The 24,235-nt window shown below is 43.6% G+C and overlaps 1 protein-coding gene across 1 annotated transcript in view; it reads left to right on the forward strand.

Annotated features, from left to right (window-relative positions):
* Positions 1-5,493: 5,493 nt before the first annotated feature.
* LOC311141065 (RIMS-binding protein 2-like) overlaps positions 5,494-24,235 on the forward strand; it is a gene marked incomplete at its 3' end in the record, with an annotated part of 51,786 nt that continues 33,044 nt past the window's right edge. The window contains exons 1-6 of the mRNA XM_084176343.1: positions 5,494-5,555; positions 13,041-13,130; positions 16,454-16,575; positions 18,979-19,083; positions 20,142-20,192; positions 20,798-20,818. Of these exons, the coding sequence (XP_084032469.1) occupies positions 18,982-19,083; positions 20,142-20,192; positions 20,798-20,818 (174 nt within the window). The 5' untranslated portion in view covers positions 5,494-5,555; positions 13,041-13,130; positions 16,454-16,575; positions 18,979-18,981. The remainder of the gene's footprint in view (positions 5,556-13,040; positions 13,131-16,453; positions 16,576-18,978; positions 19,084-20,141; positions 20,193-20,797; positions 20,819-24,235) is intronic.

Consider the following 24,235-nt stretch of genomic DNA (forward strand, 5'->3'; position numbering starts at 1 on the left):
TGGATAATTGTAATGAAATTAATAGACACTCATCTGAAATGTAATGTGTGAATTGCCTTTTGAAATAGTAGTACTTTGATGTTAAGTTGTGTCATATTGAACAGGTGATTTTTGTTAAATGAACAAATGATCTTAGTTTTATGTGTATTGTATCCAAGCAATTGAAAAAAGTGTTAGAGTTTTGAAAAATTTGCATTTTGATCATTGGTTGTGAGTTTTGTGTCTAGAGTTTTGAAAAATTACGTCAAGGTTCTGAAATTAGTGCCAAAGTGATTGTAAAAAACTGTAGTACATGTGGGCGTACATAGAGGAAATATTTCACTCTACTGTTTATCCTCTGTTGTGTATGTATTTATATTAATGTCATTGTGGCCCAAACAATAGATCCAGCTTAAGGGGGTTCGTCTCCCTCATCTGTCTTCATTTAATGTGCAGTAAACGCCTATACACTTTATCTTGGAGCTCATTACTCACAACGGCAGCCATTTGAATCTTTTATTGGAGGGATTTTTAATTGAACATTGGCTGGTGTGTTCCAAACAAAGGAGCCCGAGCAGCCTGAGAGCTGCGTGTGTGTGTGTGTGTGTATTTGTCTGTGTGTGTGTCTGTGTGTGTGCGTGCGTGTGTGTGAAATATTCCTAGCACTTAGCCCGATGTCAAGCCGTCTGGTTATAAAAACTGTACACATTATAGTGGCACCCCAGGGACACAGAGAGAGACGGAGCTGATTGTGGTGAGCGTGTGTGATTCACTCATAGTTAATAATGTAGATGGTGATTACAGAAATGAAAGAATGTAACCCTCTCTACTCATAACCACATACAGCACGCACACACAGACACATGCGCACACACACACGCATGCATGCATGCATGCACACACGCATAATTAAACTTGGTAGACTGGTTGTGATGGATAGGGGTGGTTAAGGATGCAGTCATAGCAACTGTCAGTTGCCTGGGGTAAGCAACACAAGGTCAAAGAGCATGTATGGGTCAAAGCAGTGTTCATTTTGGCACTCTTTTTTTGAAATTATAAAGTCACATTTTTGTCATTTTAATAATGATTTAGTCAAATTATTGTCAAAATGACGAAAACAGTGGGCCATTTTAGTCAACTAAATGCCGTTTCATTTTAGTCACATCACATTTGTATTGCCTCATTAAGCTACAGTGCCTTCAGAAAGTATTCATACCCCTTGACTTATTCCACATTTTGTTGTGTTACAGCCTGAATTCTAAATGGATTACCCCATAATGACAAAGTAAAAACATGTTTTTAGACATTTTTGCAAATGTATTGAAAATGACAAACAGAAATCTAATTTACATACACTACCAGTCAAAAGTTTGGACACCTACTCATTCAAGGGTTTTTCTTTATTTTTACTATTTTTTACATTGTAGAATAATAGTGAAGACATCAAAACTATGAAATAACACATATGGAATCATGTAGTAACCAAAAAAGTGTTAAACAAATACAAATATATTTTATATTTGAGATTCTTCAAAGTAGCCCCCCTTTGCCTTGATGATGCAGCTGATGTGTGCCGGGTGTAGTGCGTCCTTCCCACTGCTACACAGAACTGCGCTGTGCATCTGTGCTGCTAATACTAATTGGCTTATCACTGAAAATCTCTCAACCTCTCCAAAAACTCTTGTCCAGTCCACTTAGTAGTCTGATTTTAGTCACAGAGATAATCTTGTCTCGTCTAGTTTAAGTCAACTGAAATAAAACATTATTTTGTTTAATTATAGTTTTTTCTGGGTATATTTAGTCAGTTATAGTCTCATCAATTGCCACTGAAAAATAGGTGTTTGAGACAAATATTTTAGTCACAATATTTGTTGACGGAATTAACAATGGGTCAAAGTGGGTCCCTCCCCTTCCGTCCGCTCTCCTTCTGCCTCAGACATATTGCTAGAGAACCCCTGTGCCAACTCAAAAGCACAACCAACATAGAATCCTATTGCATAAAAATCACTTTATTTTCAATAATAAAACATAAAAAACATTCAGACAAACCAGGTAGATTAAACAAGTAACTTTCTATTACAAAGTGACAGTACAGTATATGTATTTTTATGAAATATAGGGAAAATCCCAGGTTGAAATGGATGATGTGCAAAGGAATGTGTTTTCATATGCATTATGTGCTGTGGTCTTCTGGTGGCTATACTAATGGTTATTGTAGTCCTGTCTAGGGATCTAGCTCCATTCCACCAGGGAGTGTACAGTAGTGGAACATATTGACACAGTTAAAATCCCTTTGAGTTCTACACACTAATCTTAGAATATCCAGCTGCACTTCCTCTGCACCCTTTCACTCCCAGCATGCCTACAGTAGAAAGCACATTCCTCATTAACACTTCACAGCAATCAGTTAGCTGGAGCTCAATCTACTGAAGACTAGAAGGAAACAATATTGACATAGGCCAGTTGCTGTTCACAGTTAGGACATGGGTTTTGATGTGTTCAAGCCTGTCAAATGCCTTGATACATTGGAATGTATTAACATTGCAGCTAGAAATAACAACACTAGGGCTTTCAAGGTGCCCTTAATTGTTTGATGGGGACTTATTTTGAGGTGATACCTGAACCCAGTAAAAGGTAAATGCTGATATAAAACATTTATATTGTACCAGGCAGTCCACCTGAGAATTCATCCATTGCTTCTGCCTGGCACCTACTACCATACCCTATTCAAAAGCACTTAAATAATTTGTCTTGCCCATTCACCCTCTAAATGGCACACATATGTACAGTGCATTTGGAAAGTATTCAGACCCCTTGACTTTTCCCACATTTTGTTACGTTACAGCCTTATTCTAAAATGGATTAAATTGTTTTTTCCCCTCATCAATCTACACACATACCCCATAATGACAAAGTAAAAACAGGTTTTTAGAAATTCTTGCAAAAAAATACAAAACTGAAATATCACCTTTACATAAGTATTCAGACACTTTACTCAGTACTTTGTTGAAGCACCTTTAGCAGCAATTACAGCCTCGAGTCTTCTTGGTTATGACGCTACAAGCTTGGCACACCTGTATTTGGGGAGTTTCTCCCTTTTTTCTCTGCAGATCCTCTCAAGCTCTGTCAGGTTGGATGGGGAGCGTCGCTGCATTGCTATTTTCAGGTCTCTTCAGAGATATTAGATCGGGTTCAAGTCCAGGCTCTGGCTGGGCCACTCAAGGACATTCAGAGACCTGTCCCGAAGCCACTCCTGCGTTGTCTTGGCTGTGTGCTTAGGGTTGTTGTCCTGTTGGAAGGTGAACCTTCGCCCCAGTCTGAGGTCCTGAGCACTTTGGAGCAGGTTTTCATCAAGGATCTCACTGTATTTTGCTCCGTTCATCCCCCGATCCTGACTAGTCTCCCAGTCCCTGCCGCTGAAAAACATCCCCCCATCATGATGCTGCCACCACCATGCTTCACTGTAGGGATGGTGCCAGGTTTCCTCCAGACGTGATGCTTGGCATTCAGGCCAAAGAGTTCAATCTTGGTTTCATCAGACCAGAGAATCTTGTTTCTCATGGTCTGAGAGTCCTTTACGTGCCTTTTGGCAAACTCCAAGTGGGCTGTCATGTGCCTTTTACTGAGGAGTGGCTTCCGTCTGGCCTGATTGGTGGAGTGCTGCAGAGATGGTTGTCCTTCTCTAAGGTTCTCCCATCTCCACAGAGGACTCTGGAGCTCTGTCAGAGTGACCATCGGGTTCTTGGTCACCTCCCTGATTGCTCAGTTTGGCCGGGCAGCCAGTTCTAGAAAGAGTCTCGGTGGTTCCAAACTTCTTCCATTTAAGAATGATGGAGGCCACTGTGTTCTTGGGGACCTTCAATGCTGCAGACATTTTTTGGTACCCTTCCCCAGATCTGTGCCTCGACACAATCCTGTCTCGGAGCTCTACGGACAATTCCTTCGACCTCATGGCTTGGTTTTTGCTCTGACATGCACTGTCAACTGTGGGACCTTATATAGACAGGTGTGTGCCTTTCCAAATCATGTCCAATCAATTGAATTTACCACAGGTGGACTCCAATCAAGTTGTAGAAACATCTCAAGGATGATCAATGGAAACAGGATGCACCTGAGCTCAATTTCGAGTCTCATAGCAAAGGGTCTAAATACTTATGTAAATAAGGTATTTCAGTTTTTTTTAAATGTCTATAAACCTATTTTCGCTTCGTCATTATCGGGTATTGTGTGTAGATTGATGAGGGAAAACATTTATTTAATCCATTTTAGAATAAGGCTGTAACGTAACAAAATGTGGACAAAGTCAAGGGGTCTGAATACTTTCCAAAGGCACTGTATGCAAAATTGCAGCATCTTTTCCCACTGTGAATCCTGGGACCACTTATGGGAGGCTAACATTCACGCCACCTGTTTTCTTTAACTACATATTGTTATTCTCCGGAAGACTTCGTGTTCAATTGACAACTCAATTATACAGCTGATCGATAGATGGGTGGTGTGAAAACCAGCATTGAATACCCCAGGTGCTTGACTGGGAAACACACCTCATGTGGGGAAGGAGTATCAGCAGCTATCATGTGGATGCTGCCTGGCCTGGTGGCAGAGGGGCTGCTGGGAATGGAGGCTTTGTCTGAACTTGTATCTCACTGCATTTCATAGGAGGGACTCTGCAGAGTGCATGGTATTATAACCCAGCCTTCTCTGTGGAGGGCCAAGCTATTTCATGTTTTTCCTTGCTTATGTTGGACATTTGGTGTGAAGGTTGAGTCTCACAGTGTCACGACTTCCGCCGAGTCTGCATCCCCTCCTTGTTCGGGCAGGTTTCGGCCTTCGGCGTCACCGGCTTACTAGCTACTGCCGATCCATTTATCATCACTCCATTTGTCTTGTCTTCAATCACACACACCTGGTCCTTATTCCCTCATTAGTCATGGTATAAATGTTCCCTCTGTTTCCTTGTCTGTGTGGGTGATTGTTTATTGTAGAGGTTTGTGAAGCTCGGTGGAGCTTGTGTATTGTGTATCGACGGGAGTATTTTCCCGTGTGCCTTGTATTTTCCATTGCGCCTGTTTTGTGCCCTGGAGTGTGTTTGACGCATTTCTGCGTAAACCTGTATTTTGAGGATTAAAGCCTGTTATTCTGTGATTTACCCTCCTGCTCCTTCTTCAACACCACCTCATCACACACAGACTTGAGAGGCAGGTGGTTGACACCTTTATGATGGCACGTGGATGAAGAAGAAAGGAGTTGAATGGACTCTTTCTCCCTCCCTCTATCTCTCTTGCCCCCCTCTCACATGCACACACACACATACGCTCAAACACTCTGAGACAGCACTGAAGAAATGAAAGGCTCTGTCCTCCACTGACTAGTCTCACTGTCAGACTGTTTTCTCTCAGGACACTGTTGTCATACTGTGGCATGACTAAATTAAAGTCATTGTCCCTGACAAAACAGAAAAGCCACACACAGCTACAGTCTTTTATTCTTCTCAGGAGACAGATCAGCAGGAAAAGGGTGGAGTGTGAAGCTCTAAGGAGGGGTTGAAGAAACAGATTAAAACATGTCAGACTTTGGTAAGTGCTCTAAAAATACCTCTGGCTCTCACTCGCTGAAATGCCAAGAGTCTCAGTCCCATTGATTTGCACCTGAGAGAGCGAGAGAGAGAGAGCTTTGCCCCATATCATCACGTACACACAGAGCTCCTGGCATTCTAGAGGTGATTATAGAAATGAAAAAAATAGGCTCACATTAATTGGATTTGCATGTGTAGCATAAACAAATTAATTGAACATTAACTCTGCTGCGTTCTGATAATGCGAGGATGTACAGTATTTATGCATTCAGGTTTATTCTGCTCTTTGCGCAGATGACAATATCCACACTGTTTATATATTCTACAAGCTACAATACATTATAGAGATATACTGTACAGTTTATATATTCTACAAGCTACAATACATTATAGAGATATACTGTACACTTAGCTAGTAAGATGTATCCTTGGGCCCTGGATATGTTGGCACTGATGTATACAGTATAGTTCATGCTGTGTAGATGTCATGGTTGTTCACAGAAGGAGGTCTGAGATGTGTTACACAAGCCCTCTGCTCCCATGTGCTGCTCTCTGCCTCTCTCTCTGCCTCTCTCCTCTGCGTCTCTCTCTGCCTCTCTGCTGCCTCTGCACCCCCAGGAACGTTTCTCATAAAGTAGCAGAAATGTCAGTGTGCCTTCTGGGCTGGCCTTGACTCTATACAAAGGGTCAGGGAGAGAAGAAAGGACAAGGCAGAAAGCAGCCAGTGCTGAGAGAGTAATCCACTCTGACATTTAAGGAGGAGTTTTTCTCCCTTACCTTGACATTTTCAAACATATACAGTATCCCTCTGTCACTCTGTCTTTATATTTTTCTCTCTCTCTTACTCTCTCTTTCATTTTCTCTCTCACTTTAGCCTTTAGTAGCAGGTGATAGTGCCAGGCCTCCCTCTCTCTCTTGCTCCATCCTAACGAACACATTCTGTAACGAGCCTGGCAACAGGGTGTGTGTGTCTGTGTTTCTGTAAGTGTGTGTGTGTGTGACAGAGAGAGTCAGCTCTTTGTTTCAGGGCAGACAGCATCAGCTGTTCAGAGCCATTGTCTAACAACCACTTTGCATATTTATTACAAGCTGATAGTACAGGGACCATCAGCCTTTTACTGCTCTATCTATCTATCTCTCTCTGTCTCTCTCTCTCTCTCTCTCTCTCTCTCTCTCGCGCTCTCTCTCTCTCGCGCTCCTTCTGCATATTTCACATGTAATAACATAGTAGGTTTTTGTGCTTTGGAATAAGCTGTGAAATCTAGATATAGCGCATGGACATTTTCTAGAGATTCACCTATGTCTCATTGTGTTGTATTGCAGTGTTGTATTGTTTTACATTGCTTGTCACGTGCAACTGAGTGCATGTCTGACTACAGCTCATGTCTCATCATATCAGTTTAAGCATAATTTCTTAACCCAGAACCAAATGTTGTGTGCGCTAGCTAGCTAGCTACTCGATTTGATGACATTTGTTTACATTTATGTTAAGTCTGTCACAAGAGACTAGTTTAAGCATGACATTTGTACTGTCATTGTATTTGTTATTCATATTATTCTATAGTAATTGTATATGTATAGTTTTGTCATTGCCGGATGTATTATTCATGCCAACCTGTTTAGAAAGGAAGCCCAGAATAATGTAGATAGACTGATTTAAGCAACACTTTGTGTGCATTATTTTCTTGTGGAGGTCTGCAGGGTGCTGGAGGGTAAGGTTCCATCAGTAAGCTAAATGGTGCTGCCTGTTTGCAGCTGGACCATTAGAATTCACTGGTCGCTGCCCCAAGGCCCTCCTCTTTAGAGGGGCTTCCTTTGTGTGTGGTGCTCTGCCCCAAATAAACACTCCATTAAGGCTGTATGCTCTGCGTGCTCCTGCTCATGTTCCCTCCCCACAGCACAGCACAGCAGCACTCCACTCCACCGCGCTGCTCCCCTGTCTGTCCTGTCCTGTCTGTCGCCATTGTCAACCTCCTCAGTCCCCGGGAATTACCCAAAGGAGAAACTGTCCCCAAATGACGTACATAAATGGCAGACAGGCTAGCCTTTACAGAGACTTCAGCGCTGCTCTTATCTCCTCATAGACTGAGCTGAGAGAGAAACAGAAACACAGCCAGGCAGCTGGGCAGACACAGAGACACGACCAGAGGCAAGCAGTCCATGTTAGAGTAGAGGGGATGGGGGGGGGGGGGCAGGCATTAGTGTCAGTCTGTTTGGTCTATGCTTGCTGACCTCTCTGTGTTTCTCTCCAGGTGAATGTAGATGCAGAGCCAGGGTCATTTCAGTGCACTAGTCAGTCACTAGTTAAAGACTGCCTAAACTCTATTTTGCGATTAACATAGCACACATTTGAGTAAAAACAAAACACTTGATGTTGGAGTGTGTAGTAGACTGTGTAGTATAGTGAGTGACAGTGTTTAGTGGCAGGGCCATCTGGCACCTCATCCTACCCAGTAGGACCCATGGACAGAGTGTGTATTTTACTGCTGCCCTGATCACTGATGTGGAATAAAGCATGTCACAGCCCATAAGGACAGTCACCTTGGTGATGGACATTAGCCATACTAACACCACCCCAATATTCATCTCTGCACACACAGTACAGAAGGCTGTTAAAACAACATGATCTATGAGGCAGCTTGTCTTATCAACTACTTAACCAAAAAGTCTAAACACTAGACTGCATTTAGTTCAACTGAGATAAACAATAATATAGCCATTTGCTCAGTAAACTGAGGGAAATGTGTGAGGTATCAGGCTGATAATTTTACTTAATCCAGCTATTGGCCTCATAGGCTAGTAATCTTCTTGGTGAGGGTTTGTAATATCACCATGGTTTGGCATACAGCATACAGACGGGAAACAGGGGAATTTGTTAGCAGCATGGTTGTTGATATGGTTTCTCCTACGGGTGTGTGTGTATTTCTCTCTCAGAGATGAACTGATATGTTGATGTGTGAAATGCAGCATGTTTCTGTGGTCATGAAGGCTTCATTACATCTGAGCACTCATTGATTATTTTCAGGGGTTGTTTACAAACACAAAGAACAATGTTTGTGCAGTAAGCTATAGGCCCAATACATTATCACTGCATATTGGCTTTGCTTGAATTGCCCTGTCAATGCATTGTCAATGCAAATTGTATTTCTATATTTGAGGTAGGCTATATGATCACACAGGTAATACAGCCGTTGTTGTATTACTTGTGAGGCACAGCTGAGTGAGCGAACATTTAAATAATGTGCTTTTTATTTTACTGGGCTGATGGTGCATGCATCTGGGCTGATGGTGCCTGCATCTGATGGCCAGTCTCAGCAGAGGGAGAGAGCAGCAGATTGTGGGTCCGCCTCTCAACATCCCTCCGCTCTCCATTTCCTCCACTGACACTGACCAAAAAGGGACACGTTTTCCAGCTGATGGCGGAACTCCAGTCGCACTGCATTATTTCTGCCTCATGGACACATTCATGTTGTTACTCCTATGAACAGAGAAAGTGAAATATTCCTCGATATTAAAAAAGACCCAAGCCACTAATAATAACAACAACTCAAGCCTATAGATACACTTTCCTGCTCATTCATAACAGCCTATTTACTGTATGCTTGATCCGACAATGTGGTCGGAGGCGCCGTATGGATGCTGTGACGCAATAGCAAAGCCTCCGGAGCAGTGATGCCAATTTAGCAATTTTGTTGCTAGATTTAGCAACTTTTCAGACTACCCTGGCAACTTTTTTTTCAAACAGCAACTAGCAACAAATTTAGCTACTTTTAAAAACGTATTTGGAACTTTTAGCAACTTTTGAAAAGTGACTCAAACGCTAAAATGCACACATTTTCCCTCTAAATGACACCAAAACGATTTTCTCTGTCACACACTCAGTCACAACACACGTGCCTGGCTGCAAAGGTGCATTGTGAGTGACGTCAGCAGCAGGCGCTCAGCTCGTGCACAGGCAGCAGCAGGCCAGCCAAGCAGCACAACAACCTGGAGAGAGCTGGAGAGAGATGCCTAGCGCACACATCATTATTTGAGTTAAGTTGCTTGTTCAATAAGATAGCATATATACCTTGTTATTAACTTGTACCTATAATTGTTGATCAGTTAGGTAGCATGTTAACTAACTACCAATACACTGCTTAAAACTATAATTGTTCAGAATGTGTAGGTTTACTAGTTAATAAGAAAATAAATAAAATGCAAATTGTTCAATAATGTGTAATTGTTCAATAATTCAATGTGTTGTGTTTAAAAATACAAATATCTGATCATATAAAATGTGTTGTGTTTATATTACTTTTACAAATACAAATATGTGATAATAAACAAACAAATCTAAACTAACAGATGTCAAATCATATTTGTTGGAGAGATGGCCAGTCAATTTGAGTAACGTTATTGTGTATTCTATGTAATGACGCAGTTTTACGTTATTACGTAATTACGTCATCGCGCAATGCCATCACAACGTAATTTAGCAACTTTTAGCAACAAATCGACCTGCCTCTAGCAACTTCCCCTGAAAATGAGTTGGCAACACTGCTCAGGGGGCACGCAGAGGCCAATTTGAGCTCTGCACGGAATCGCCGTGCGCCTCTCAAAATGTGTAACAATGCGGAGGGCTCCATATAGCTCCGCATTGTCATGATTGGTTGACGGTAGATGAGGGCGAGAGGTCCTGTATAAACATAAACTCACTTCCTTGACAACTTCCTTCACAACAGCTCTGCGCTGCTCTGTGAAGCGCAATAAGTATGAATGCCCTGACTTCTGCAGAGGCCGTATCACCGTAAATGCTGCACAGCCAAGGCAGACGTCAGAGTGACCATGCAGCGCCTTTTACTGCTGCAGTGCTTGTTGTAGCGCTGAGTGGAAATAGGAAGAATGTGCATTTTATGGCTTAAAAAGTGTTGAATACAAAGTGTTGACAGTACTGAGTAAGAACTTAAACATGAACTCACTCATAAAAACAGGAGTTCTTAGCTTTCTTTTATGCCTGCTACATTACTGCAGACACGGTAATCTGAACCATCCGATTGGCCATCAGTAGGCCTATGGTGCACTTGATTTGCTCTCTGGGCCAGCTGGGAAGGCAGAGTTTGTACCTTCAGACACATGAAATGGTTCAACATGGCAACAGTTCGCCTACCCGGCGCAGGGCAGCTGCATCATGTGCACCTAAGATTTTATCGTTGGGTTTTTTACTGAAATGTTTGTAGATCGACTAGGAATGCCTTGGAGATGCACCAGTTGATCGCGATTGACTGGTTCGCGACCACTGCTCTAGAAATTTGAGTGAAGTTCAATCTCGTGCTTCTTTCTGTGGGCTGATATATCTTCTGCGCGGCTGTCCCGGGGAGCTCTGCGGCAATCTCGTACAGTGCCTCTTATTGTTATGATGACCCCTCACTCAGCATTAATGATGCAGCAGCATCTCTGTTTTGTTTTCAGTTGGTCTCTGTTGGTCTCACTTCAAAGAAATGTACACCTGGACCTGTGTCCTTCAGAAAGCCAACCTACATCAGCTCTGAGTTGGAAGGGATCGATTTACGTGTATTGAAATACCAATGCAAACATGTGCTTGTACAGGAAAGATTGGAATTGACTCTAATGTATTGATGCAGTTTGAAACGCCAATGTTTTTTGATGAGAGGGAATTGAAATGAATGGAAGTACAGTTTTATACAGTTATTAGTCATCTCAAATGTTTTCTGCAAATTACATCCAAACATTATGAGACGACTGGGTATTCTAGCTATTGTCTGGTTTTCCTGTTCACTACGGTATTTTTCAGACAATCTACAAGCATTACAAATCATTCAGTGAAATTAATAATCAGAGTATTGGGTGTAGCTAGAACATCTCACTCTGCCGTTCTCTCTCTCTGGTGTTGCTAGCCTCAGCTTGGCAGAGATGGAGCTCGTGCATGTTGTGCATTCAGCGCAGACACTGCCTCTTATTGTTATGATGACCCCTCACTCAGCATTAATGATGCAGCAGCATCTCTGTTTTGTTTTCAGTTGGTCTCACTTCATATACATGTACAACTGGACCTGTGTCCTTCAGAAAGCCAACCTAAATCAGCTCTTAGTTGAAGGGATCGATTTACATGTATTGAAATGCCAATGCAAACATGTGCTTATACAAGAAAGATTGGAATTGACTCGAATGAATTGATGCAGTTTGAAACGCCAATGTTTTTTGATGAGAGGGAATTGAAATGAATGGAAGTACAGCCAGACTTCTGCAGAGCAAAGCGGTGTCACATGTCTCTTTAAAGTGTGCCCTCTCTGCACTGAGATGGCCATTTCTTCTGTCTGATGTGTTATGACATGTTCTAGGGCAGGGGTATTCAACTCTTACCTTACGAGGTCTGAAGCCTGCTGGTTTTCTGTTCTACCTGATGATTAATTGCACCCACCTGGTGTCCCAGGTCTAACTCAGTCACTGATTAGAGGGGAAGAATGAAAAAACGCAGTGGAACTGGCTTTGAGATCCAGAGTTGAGTTTGAGGGCTCTAGGGTGTGATATCTCTCTGTTAGGCTGTGTAAGTGTGTGAGTGTGTGAGTGTGTGCATTTGTGCCCGTATATGTTGTGTTTTCACAGTTCACATTTGTCCTCTATACCAACATGTCTAACCTTCATAAGTAAAACATCAGAAGATTCCTGGGCAACACAGTGCACTGTCAATAGCCATTAAAAGACACACTGTACTTACAGTAAATCTATCATGCATGAGCGGCGAAGGCTTCTTAGATCCTTGCAGAACAATACTGCCTTTGCTTTGCCTGCCGCTGTAGTTAAAGTGAACTGCACATCACAAAAGAGAGAAGTTCTCCAGTTGACACTCCAAATTGCATCTGCGGCACCCTCATGGTTGTTGATTGAATCTAATTACGTTTTCCTCCTCTGCAATGAAGGGATGTTTTTTAATCTCCCCCTGACACTTGGTAGGAAGAAGGGCGGGGGAGGATGCCATGGGTGTGTAGAGTGGGTATAAAAATGCAAATCTTATTTGCATTTGGTTTCAGTGGAAGCATTACTTGGTTGAATATGCCATTTTTTTCTAGCTGTTTCTCTTCCCACCAACTACATCTAACGCATTGCAGTAAGATCTGGTGTTTGTGTTTTTATGTAAACTGTCATATGGAAATGTTGGTTTTTGATGAAGGCATGTTGTTCCTTTAGTCAGCTCACTGGGCACAGATGTCAATTCAATGTCTATTCCACGTTGGTTCTATGTCATTTCATTGAAATGACGTGGAAACAACATTGATTCAACCAGTGTGTGCCTAGTGGGATGCTTCCTAGGACAGATGAGCAAACCACCAGTGGATGAATAACGCAGCACCTATGGCTGCAACACCGTCTGCTCTGTTGAGTACAGCAGCAGCTTACACTACTCTACTGGCCTAATCAGAAGCTCCTCTCCTCTGAGGTCTAAACACTGTTCTCTATCTGTTCTCTGTCTTCCCTCTCTCTCCAGGAGAATGAGCTTCAAGATGTTCTCCAGGAGAAAAAGCACTTGAGTCACCACTTGTTCAACAATAGCCAGAAGGCAGTCCAAAATGAGCAGGTAGGTACTGTAGGAGAGACAGCCACACCGAATATGGTTGCCATGGTGCTGTAATGGCAGCATAGTCTGAGAGCTCCTGTAAACATTGTACATATTTAGCTGATTTAAGTGTTATAAATTATTATATTTTTTGTTTGATAACTCATTGAATTTTTATCAAATATATTTAGTTGCCTTGACCAACAGAGTGGCAGAATTTATGGCAGATCGATTTGTTTGGTTTGTTAAACTAGCTCTATAGCTAACTGTCTACTGCATTCAAGAGATGCACAGCACCAGCTTCTATTTTCAACCACCCAAAGTGAGAGGACTGCAGTGTGGAGATGGCAGAGAGCGCTCCCTCGTAGTATGAGGGTTACTTTATATACTGGACTGATGTTTGGTGAGCTTTTAGTGCCTGTATCGGCAGCAGAAGAAGCATCACCCAAGTTGGTGCTACACATTGCCAGTGGAGGAGTTGTACAGTTGCTACAGAGAGCTGACGACTGCGAACAACAACAGGACCAGCTAGCCACCATTATCATCAAACCTGTTCCCTCCTAGTACCATCCAACTGGGCTGCCAGCAGAATGACCTTCACCAAGAGCAGTCACCATCTGAACCTGTCAAGACTAGACTTCACTCCATTTCTTTCTTCTTCAACTAACTTTTATCACCTTTTTTCTTTTTGTCTGTATACTGCAATTCTGCTTTTAGCTGTTAATGTGCACAAGACAGACTAAATAATAATACAAATACAAAAATACTTTTAACTAACCCAAGATACACCACAGCCTGTTGTTTCCAATGGGAGCAAATACATCATAGCGGGCAGAACAAGTGTAATGAATACTCAGGGAGAAAAAGGTGTAGATTCACACGCAGAGTGCGGCAGGTGTTTATTTCGGCTTCGCAGAAGGCAGGAATCGTGGTCACAGGCAGGCAATGGTCATACACAGGTAGGCAAACAGGTAGGTGAATCAAAACTAGGACTGAAGACTATAACTGGTTCTCACAAACGAGCTAGGAAAAGGCTTAGTAGAGTCAAAATGAATAATACCTCACAAGGCACAAACAGAAAGAACTGAACTAAATAAGGAGCTGATGAGACCAGGTGAGTAACTAACACAGGTGAAATCAATGAACAAAAATGAAAGACAGGGCTACGTTCAAGAACACAAAGAAACAGGGCTACGTACAAGAACACAAGGTTGACTAAGAAAATAAATACAGAACCTTAGAAGGAAGGAAGGATGTGGGCAGAGCACAGCATGAGCTCGTGAGATCCTATTTGCGCGTTCTGCATATATTTCCATTAGGGAACGCCTACTCTGTGAAGTGTGCGTGTGCAATAACTCAATGCGCCCTCGCACTCCTAAACAACGCAATTTTTTAAAACTTTGTCGAAGGGTAAAGTCTACAAAACTTAGTCCACTCTGTTCGTAACATTCTAGTTTTGGGAACAGAAAACTATACTGAGATCAAATGTTTTATCAATGAGAAAATTTGCAGAATGTTGGCCAAAATCCATCTCGCTCCATCTTCTCCCACTGCCAGCCACTGAGCTTCCTCTCATCACCATATTTGCTGGTGATGGGAAATGCCAACCGGATGCTTCAGATTTATACATCCAGCGAAATATCTGGCTCATTGTTCTATCTGTGGCTACAATGTGCTGCTGTGATTTATGACTACACAATGAAACCTCTGCACACACCGTCTCAGGGGTTCACTCCATTTCCACTCTCTACGTCTCCACTGGCTGTTTATAATGGTGTTTTTGTCATGTGACTGGGACTAAATGATCAGGGGTTTTCGTAATAAAAGGCGGTGGGCTTGGGTTCTGCTCTCTCTGTCTTTACACTTCCTGTCTTATCAGAGCGCTGTTTGCATCACAGTGGAATACTGCCAGAGCTGCCCTGGCCTCTCTCTCTCTCCTGTTATATAAATGAATGGGTTTATCTTCCTTAAGCGCAGTGCTGATACTGAAGCTGCTAGTGTCTCCAGCCTCATCTGTAACATGGCTAGAACCCTGAGCCTCTGATTGTATTTGAGCACTTCCTGTGAGCTTCTCACACCTCACAGACCTTCCTTCCTGCCCAGCTGATAACACCAAGACAGGGGTCCTCTGTATCGATCATCGAAAGTCTTCTGTATCGACACTAAGGCAATTTCCTGGAGGAGTTGATTGTCAGGTAGCTGCTGGGTGTGGAGGGAGTTGAGGAGGGGGATGCTCGTTATTAATGTCTAATCAGAACACTAGGCTCTCAAACAAGACAGCCATCCGTCAGTGTTATCACTGAGGCAGATATGAGGGCAGATATTCGACCCCCTCGCCCTCGCCTGCACCTCTGTGTTCCTATCATCACTCTTAGAGTGATGACGAGACTAGTGAGAAGGGGTGGAGTGTGGTAGTGTAACGGCACCTCCCATCTGCACTCCCACTGGCCCGTCTGTCTGAGTTGGCTCCCTACTACACCATACTGTTCAGTCCTATCTGGCCAACTTAGCTGAGACACAACAATGCCTTTCATCCTTCTACATACAGATCACCCCCACTGTGTGGAGATGGACCACTGACTCTGAAGTAGCTCTCTGTGTTGTTGTTGTTGTAACAGCCTCCTTCCTCCCTCATTAGTCAGTTATGTATTCACTAAGGAAGATTACCTTACATGGCTTCACTAGTCACCACTAACCTTGTTTGAGAAAAAACACATTATCAGGGGAGGAGATGGCTACACCACGGTCTGTGTGAGTCATAGTATAAAATGGTGTGATTACATGGCAGCCATCCCTTTCTAATTGTATTTTACAGTAGCAGTAGCTATATGTAGTACACTACAAAATACAACTTAATTCACTTAAACTCTGTTCGGGTTTCCTTGTTGAATAAGAACTAAAGCATTACAAGTGTATACAATAGTTGATCCCAGACCCAGTGTCATGCTACAATACACATCTATGACAGTGAAAACTGTTCTGTTACTCCACCATTATTATACTGGTAGCTATCATCATCCAGTCAGTCAGCCAGTCAGTCAGCCATCCAGTCAGTCAGCCAGTCAGCTATCCAGTCAGCTATCCAGTCAGCCAGTCAGTCAGCCAGCCAGTCAGCTAGCCAGTCAACTATCCAGTCAGCCAGCCAGTCAGCCAGCCAGTCAGCCAGTCAGGACAATGTTGTGTGTAATTGTGTGCTATTCTTTGGGTGCTGAATTCAGTCGTTTTTGATGAAAACATAATTTTATGTAAAAACGTCATTTCCGCCCACACTAGTTGCCGCTCAACTCCATTGTGGAGTTGAGTTTAATCAGCTACCTGTGTTGTGTTGTGCTCTGTGGGTGCAGGTGAAGTCAGAGTATGAGCAGCTCAAAGAGACCCTCGGTGCTGTGACTCAGGAGAGAGATCAGCCCTGCGGGAGAAGACCCAGCTCCAAGGCAAACTGGAGAACCTAGAGCAGGTGCTAAAGGTGAGAGTCTGGAAACATAGATAACCTTATCTTATATCTACTGTATATCTACTGTATGTCTACTGTATCTCTACTGTATATACAGAGCCTGACCCTCTGCCAGCCTCTACCCTTCCCTGACCACCTCTCTATCTTCCTCTCCTCTCTCTCTCTCTCTCTCTCTCTCTCTCTCTCTCTCCTCTCTCTCTCTCTCTCTCTCTCTCTCTCTCTCTCTCTCTCTCTCTCTCTCTCTCTCTCTCTCCTCTCCCTCTCCCTCTCCCTCTCTCTCTCTCTCTCTCTCTCTCTCTCAGCTCTCTCTCTCTCTCTCTCTCTCTCTCTCTCTCTCTCTCTCTCTCTCTCTCTCTCTCTCTCCCTCTCTCTCTCTCTCTCTCTCTCTCTCTCTCTCTCTCTCTCTCTAGTCCTCTCTCTCTCTCTCTCTCTCTCTCTCCTCTCTCTCTCTCTCCTCTCTCTCTCTCTCTCTCATCTCTCTCTCTCTCTCTCTCTCTCCTCTCTCTCTCTCTCTCTCTCTCTCTCTGTTCTCTAACTATCCCTGACCTGTCTGTTGCCTTCCAGTGCCGATGTGGGGAGGAAGCTTGACCAGAAGCTGTGAAAGACTAGGAAGCTTGGAGCAGTCTGTCCTCCCACGCTTACCCCTCACCCCTACCCCTCCATCCCCTTCCCCTCCATCCCCTCTCTCCCCTGCTAGATTGATCAGGTATCACTGCCATGTCCATCTGTATGGGAGCAGCCCCTGTAGCCCCATTTTGAATGCTTTTCTCCACCCCGGTGGCCATGCTAGCTCTCCCTATTTCTCTGGGCTGCTTTCCTATGACACGAAAGGCCACCTGGCTAGGACCAGTCCAGTATGAATGGCCACCTGGCTAGGACCAGTCCAGTATGAATGGCCACCTGGCTAGAACCAGTCCAGTATGAATGGGCAGCTGGCTAGGACCAGTCCAGTATGAATGGGCAGCTGGCTAGGACCAGTCCAGTATGAATGGGCAGCTGGCTAGGACCAGTCCAGTATGAATGGCCACCTGGCTAGAACCAGTCCAGTATGAATGGGCAGCTGGCTGGGACCAGTCCAGTATGAATGGGCACCTGGCTAGAACCAGTCCAGTATGAATGGGCACCTGGCTAGAACCAGTCCAGTATGAATGGGCACCTGGCTAGGACCAGTCCAGTATGAATGGGCACCTGGCTAGAACCAGTCCAGTATGAATGGGCACCTGGCTAGAACCAGTCCAGTATGAATGGGCACCTGGCTAGGACCAGTCCAGTATGAATGGGCACCTGGCTAGGACCAGTCCAGTACGAATGGGCACCTGGCTAGAACCAGTCCAGTATGAATGGGCACCTGGCTAGGACCAGTCCAGTATGAATGGGCACCTGGCTAGAACCAGTCCAGAATGAATGGGCACCTGGCTAGAACCAGTCCAGTATGAATGGGCACCTGGCTAGAACCAGTCCAGTATGAATGGGCACCTGGCTAGAACCAGTCCAGCGCACTGTGGAATGTGGGTGTGCATGATGAGGCGCGTCTATGAGTTCAGTGGATATGTGGAAGGGGTGGGAGAGGGGAGAGCTGGGGTTGGGTATCACTGTTCATGATGACAATGTCACACACAGGCTTGATGACATGAAATAACCCAGGGGATAGATGTATATTGGACGGCATGAAAATGTCCTTTGCTTTCTTCCCCCTATCAACTCTGCAAGTGTGTGTATTTTTATGATTCTTCACATTTAAATGAAAGCAATAAGATGACTGGATGGCACTTTGACATGATGGTTGAGGAAGGCCTTGCATTTAGCCTTTGTTTTGTATGGCTTCTTTTGTTGTTATGGATGACCACGGACAAGTGAGCACGCCTTGGAGTTTGCTCACCCTTTTCATATAACTAAAAACCCTGTATTGATCATGCAAACACATCATTGCTTAGGACAGCTCTTCTGTAGTGAGACATCAAACACAGGTATTGTGTTACCCAAAGGGTGCAGCAAACTGAAAACGGTTGATTGATGATTGGTTGATCATGCACAGCAAAGCTTCTCCAGTTCTCGTCCAAACATGTTCAAACATTCATTCTAGTATGGATTTTGAAGTTAAGATCCAGGCTTTGGGGGATATCTCTAATTTAGATAATTTGAAACAAGCTGTAAATTGACATTGGTCATTGACATTTGTCACATTGGTGTTTTGACATAACATCTGCCTAAAGTGAGGTGCAAGACTTGGAGGTCCAGTAAAGTGTCAACAAGCTCAGTATTTGTAACATAGAAGCCAGGAGTTTGTTGAGGACAGAGGACTGGAGACTTGTGGTAGCCTGATGTCATGGGTTTTTAGTTCTACTAACAGCAGTCCTTTCTATGACCCCCACTACCCTCCCTCTGTCTCCCCCTCCCCCTGCCCTCTGCGGACAGCATATGCGTGAGGCTGCAGAGCGGAGGCAGCAGCTAGAGTTGGAGCATGAACAAGCCTTGGCTGTACTCAATGCAAAGCAGCAGGAGATTGACCTTCTGCAGAAGGTAAGGTCACCATGCCAGCGCTAGCGGCACAGGGAGGGGCGGCCCTCTTGTTAGCCCAGACCAGTGCTGGGTCAGAGGTCAAAGAGCTTTGTGTTGAGCACTGCTACAGCTTTGGCGTATCCTCTTAAATCTGTCTGTCTGTCTGCCAGCCCCCCAGGCTGTGGGGCGAGAGAGAGAGAGAGTGCTGGAACCAAGCCACTCAGTAACAAGCTCTTTCCCTGCTACGGGGAGCAGACAATACAACTTTAAAGTTAGATCAGACTTGACGTTTTTTGTTGGCTTGCTAAAAGGCTGGCCCGGATGATTTGACGTTTTGCCTTCCTCCTCTGAGGAGAGGAGCTGATGTCAAGCAACAACTCATCTGGAATCGTCAGCCTCTCGCTCTCTCTTTCACGCTCTCACACTCTCTCCCTCTCGCTCTCTCTCTCTCCGTTTCTCTCTCTCTCTCTCTCCGTTTAACTCTCTCTCCATCTCTCTCTCTCTCTCTCTTTCTCTCACTGCCTGTGCTACTTATTTTAGAGTTGGCCATAAATACGCTCTGTTTTCTCTCATTAGCAAAAGGAGCTCATTACAGCGTTATCTTTCTATAGAGACACTGGCTGCTTTCTGCATCTCTACAATTAATTGCCTCCGAAGTGGATTCATGAAATTGGAAAGTCTGCAGATGTTCTCCTATTCATGTGGAACGTTAGTTTTCTCAACAGATGTTCCCAGTCACATGAAGTAAACTAGCATGCATTATTTTATGTTTATTATACACTACAGTGGGTTTATATCACACAAAGATTAATCTTCTAGAATAGCCCCGCAATCTAGTTTCAAGAGAGCACTACAGAAGTATATTGAAGATACATTATTAATTGTTTGTTATAATTGTTTGAATGTTTACACACCATTGTTTTCATAGATGGCCTTCATAACAGCTCAAACACAGCATTTTCTAACTTGTTTAGTGTTTTTTGGTGCTGTCCAGCCAGTTCCCAATGGTCTAGTTGTCCAGTTGTTGAGATCATGGGTTGTATGTGTGTTGAATGTAACACAGATGTTATGTTTTACAGGCTCAGGTTGAGGCTAAGAAGGAGCATGAGGGCGCCGTCCATCTGTTAGAGGTGAGTGTCTGGGCACTGGGGGGGGGGTGACAGGAGGTTGGCTGGCCGTGTTGTGTGTGCGTGTGCACATGAGTGTGTGTCTGCTGTTGGAGTGTGTGTGTATGGGTCAGCCTGCCAGTCGGACATGTGTGAGCCCGGGGTCATTTTCTACTGGCTCTGTCTGTGAGACCCTGTGCACTCTGTTGAAGGTTGTGAATGTGGCATGCATAAAGACCAAGACCAGATGGAATAATAGATTCTTGCCCATGATGACTTTATTTTGATGATTTTTAAAGTCTAAACTGTATACCCATGTAACTAGCAGTGCAAAATAAGAACGGAACAGTGCTTTTGATATGACACATTAGCTTTTGTGTTTTTGTAAATGTGTATTCAGTATATTCAAACAATATTATGTCGACATACGTCGTTATTGATCATTATATTATTGAAAATGTGTGGTTGTTTATTATTATTATTAACAAATACTTTTGCATTAGTGCTACAGAAAATCGTATGTTTTGATTTCAAGGTGTGTATGAGTGTTCGTATGTGTAATTGTGCTTAATTTCTTTCCTACATCTTTTTTTCACTGTGTTATTGGTGTGTGTTTTGTGCATATACAGAACCACTTGGACAGCATGCAGGTATTTCAGAATTGTTTTTATTTACTTGATATTTTCATCTCTGCCTGTACAATACAATATACATCAGGGATATATCCCCCTAGTTTTTGGCTCTTTGGAAGTAAATTATGATGGAATGACATTTCAGAATTGGAAGGGCAACGTTTTGGGGATTAAATTGATAGTCACATTTTAAGCATACACCACACCAAAGTGGCAGTCCATCAAGAGGTCATTTTCATAAGCTGATTTTGATGGGAGATATTGCTTTAGATTTACAGTGCATTCGGAAAGTATTCAGACCCCTACAACCTTATTCTAAAATGGATTAAATAAAAAAACATCCTCATGAATCTACACACAATACCCAATAATGACAAAGCGAAAACTGTTTTTAAAAAATGTTAGCAAATGTATTTACATCCCTTTGCTATGAGACTCGAAATTGAGCTCAGGTGCATCCTGTTTCCATTGATCATCCTTGAGATGTTTCTACAACTTGATTGGAGTCCACCTGTGGTAAATTCAATTGATTGGACATGATTTGGAAACCTGTCTATATAAGGTCCCACAGTTGACAGTGCATGTCAGAACAAAAACCAAGCCATGAGGTCAAAGGAATTGTCCATAGAGCTCCGAGACAGGATTTTGTCGAGGCACAGATCTGGGGAAGGGTACCAAAAACGTCTGCAGCATTGAAGGTCCCCAAGAACACAGTGGAACCCCCAAGACTCTTCCAAGCTGAGCAATCGGGGGAGAAGAGCCTTGGTCAGGGAGGTGACCAAGAACCCGATGGTCACTCTGAGAAGAGCTCCAGAGTTCCACTGTGGAGATGGGAGAACCTTCCAGAAGGACAACCATCTCTGCAGCACTCCACCAATCAGGCCTTTATGGTAGAGTTGCCAGACGGAAGCCACTCCTCAGTAAAAGGCACATGACAGCCCGCTTGGAGTTTGCCAAAAGGCACCTAAAGACTCTCAGACCATGAGAAACAAGATTCTCTGGTCTGATGAAACCAAGATTGAACTCTTTGGCCTGAATGCCAAGCGTCACGTCTGGAGGAAACCTGTCACCATCCCTATGGTGAATCATGGTGGTGGCAGCATCATGCTGTGGGGATGTTTTTCAGTGGCAGGGACTGGGAGACTAGTCAAGATCAAGGGAAAGATGAACGGAGCAAAGTACAGAGAGCAACCTGCTCCAGAGCACTCAGGACCTCAGACTGGGGCGAAGGTTCACCTTCCAACAGGACAACGACCCTAAGCACACAGCCAACACAATGCAGGAGTGGCTTCGGGACAAGTGTCTGAATGTTCTTGAGTGGCCCAGCCAGAGCCTGGACTTGAACCCGATCGAACATCTCTGGAGAAACCTGAAAATAGCTGTGCAGCGACGCTCCCCATCCAACCTGACAGAGCTTGAGAGGATCTGCAGAGAAGAATGGGAGAAACTCCCCAAATACAGGTGTGCCAAGCTTGTAGCGTCATACCCAAGAAGACTTGAGGCTGTAATCGCTGCCAAAGTTGCTTCAACAAAGTACTGAGTAAAGGGTCTGAATGCTTATGTAATGTGATATTTGTTTTTTATTTTTAATAAACTTGCGAACATTTCTAAAAACCTGTTTTTGCTTTGTCGTTATAGGGTATTGTGTGCAGATTGATGAGGGGAAAAAAAACAATTTAATTCATTTTAGAATAACGTAACAAAATGTGGAAAAAGTGAAGGGGTCTGAATACTTTCCGAATGCACTGTATTTTCATTTTGAAAACATGAGATTCAAGAGCTGAACAATGTCATATACTGGACATGAAACAATGGCCAGTCATTAATTCATTGCTAAGGTTTTGTTGTTGTTGCTAGCTGCTGTTCATAATTTATTTAACCTTTATTTAACCAGGCAAGTCAATTAAGAACAAATGCTTACTTTAAAAAGATGTATAGTTGTATTGTTGTTTCAGTTGTTGAATGTGTGCTTTCCAAAGGCAAGGCTGTCCTGTCCATAAAATGATGACTCACACACGCCTCCTTGATTCAGCTTGTCATCAAAGCATGTGCATCCACACTCCACTAGGCTCAGAGCCCGCTCTGCTTACCGGACAGTCACTGGGGAAGGGGTTGTCACAGGACAGAACAGAACAGGACACAACAGGACAGAAGGCCTAACTGGGACGTAGGAGAGGCCATCAGAAAATCGCTCTCATCATCTCTAATTTTAGTTATGCCTGAATTTTAGTTATGGCATCATTCTAATGTCTGAGGTATTGTATTTAGATGCTGGCATAATGGAAACAATTGCTGTTATGAGGACGTTCTAACCGTTATTTCTGGTTGGCGTTGCATGCAGTGCAGCATGTTTCACTAGGCTACTACAGTACTGGTCATACATCCAGGTGAGGGCTTTAAGATGGTGAAAGGCTAACCACCCTCTGTGCTAATGCATCAACCCATTGAATCATATGCAGTGATTACAAATGCCACTCCTCTTCTAATAGCATGTTCACGCGCTGACAATAACGTGTCTGCATGAAAGTCACTCAGAGCTGAAATAAAACGCCACAGACATTAGGCATCACTGTGCTTTGGGGAGAGAGTGCCGCAAATGACATGGTAGCTTTAGCAATGCTCCCAGGGTGGTCTGATGAAGGGGCTGATTTGGGTTTATGTGTTGAGGGGTTGGTTAACACTCAACACTTACCCCTGCCCAAGGGAAGATCTTGAGCTGGGCACCCCTGGGGTTTCTGCTAGGCCTGCCTGTTCTCCCACTGTACCGTAGTCTCCCATCAACGGGCCAGTGTGGAGAACAGACAGTATTTCACTGTAGAAAGCCAAGGATTTGATTGCATGGTTCTATGATGTTTTTAATTGCTGTTGCCCCTCTTTTATCGGCTTCGTAACTCATGATGATGATTCTTGCCTTTATTTTACTATCTATGTGCAATGAAGTTGAGGAGCATTCCCCGCGCTTTGAACACAGTGCAGTTTTTGGTATGCATACTTCCTCTTAACAAGAGGCTGCTCTATAGAATAATGTGCATTAACTGTAGTCCTGCATGTGATCTGCATACTGTGACTAGTTTAGGTGTTTATGACTGGACTGTATTTTGCCTGATAGGAAATTTAAGGCGTCAACTCCCTTTTCTCAGTAAGGAATGAACCCCACGTTTTTAAAGTCCAATATCTCATCCTACCTGATTTTGTGTGTGTATTTATAGAAGTATACAGTTTTGGGTTTCAGATTTTCTCTTTCTTTCACTTTATTTCCTTCTGTTACTTTCTTCTCTTTTGTCTCTCTACTTCTTCCTTCCTTTCTCCCTCTCTCTGTCTTACTCCCTCTCTCTGTCTTTCTCTCTCTCTGTCTTTCTCCCTCTCTCTGTCTTTCTCCCTCTCTCTGTCTTTCTCCCTCTCTCTGTCTTTCTCCCTCTCTCTGTCTTTCTCCCT

Source organism: Coregonus lavaretus (assembly GCF_964263955.1).
Source record: "Coregonus lavaretus genome assembly, chromosome: 14".
Lineage (NCBI taxonomy): Eukaryota > Metazoa > Chordata > Actinopteri > Salmoniformes > Salmonidae > Coregonus > Coregonus lavaretus.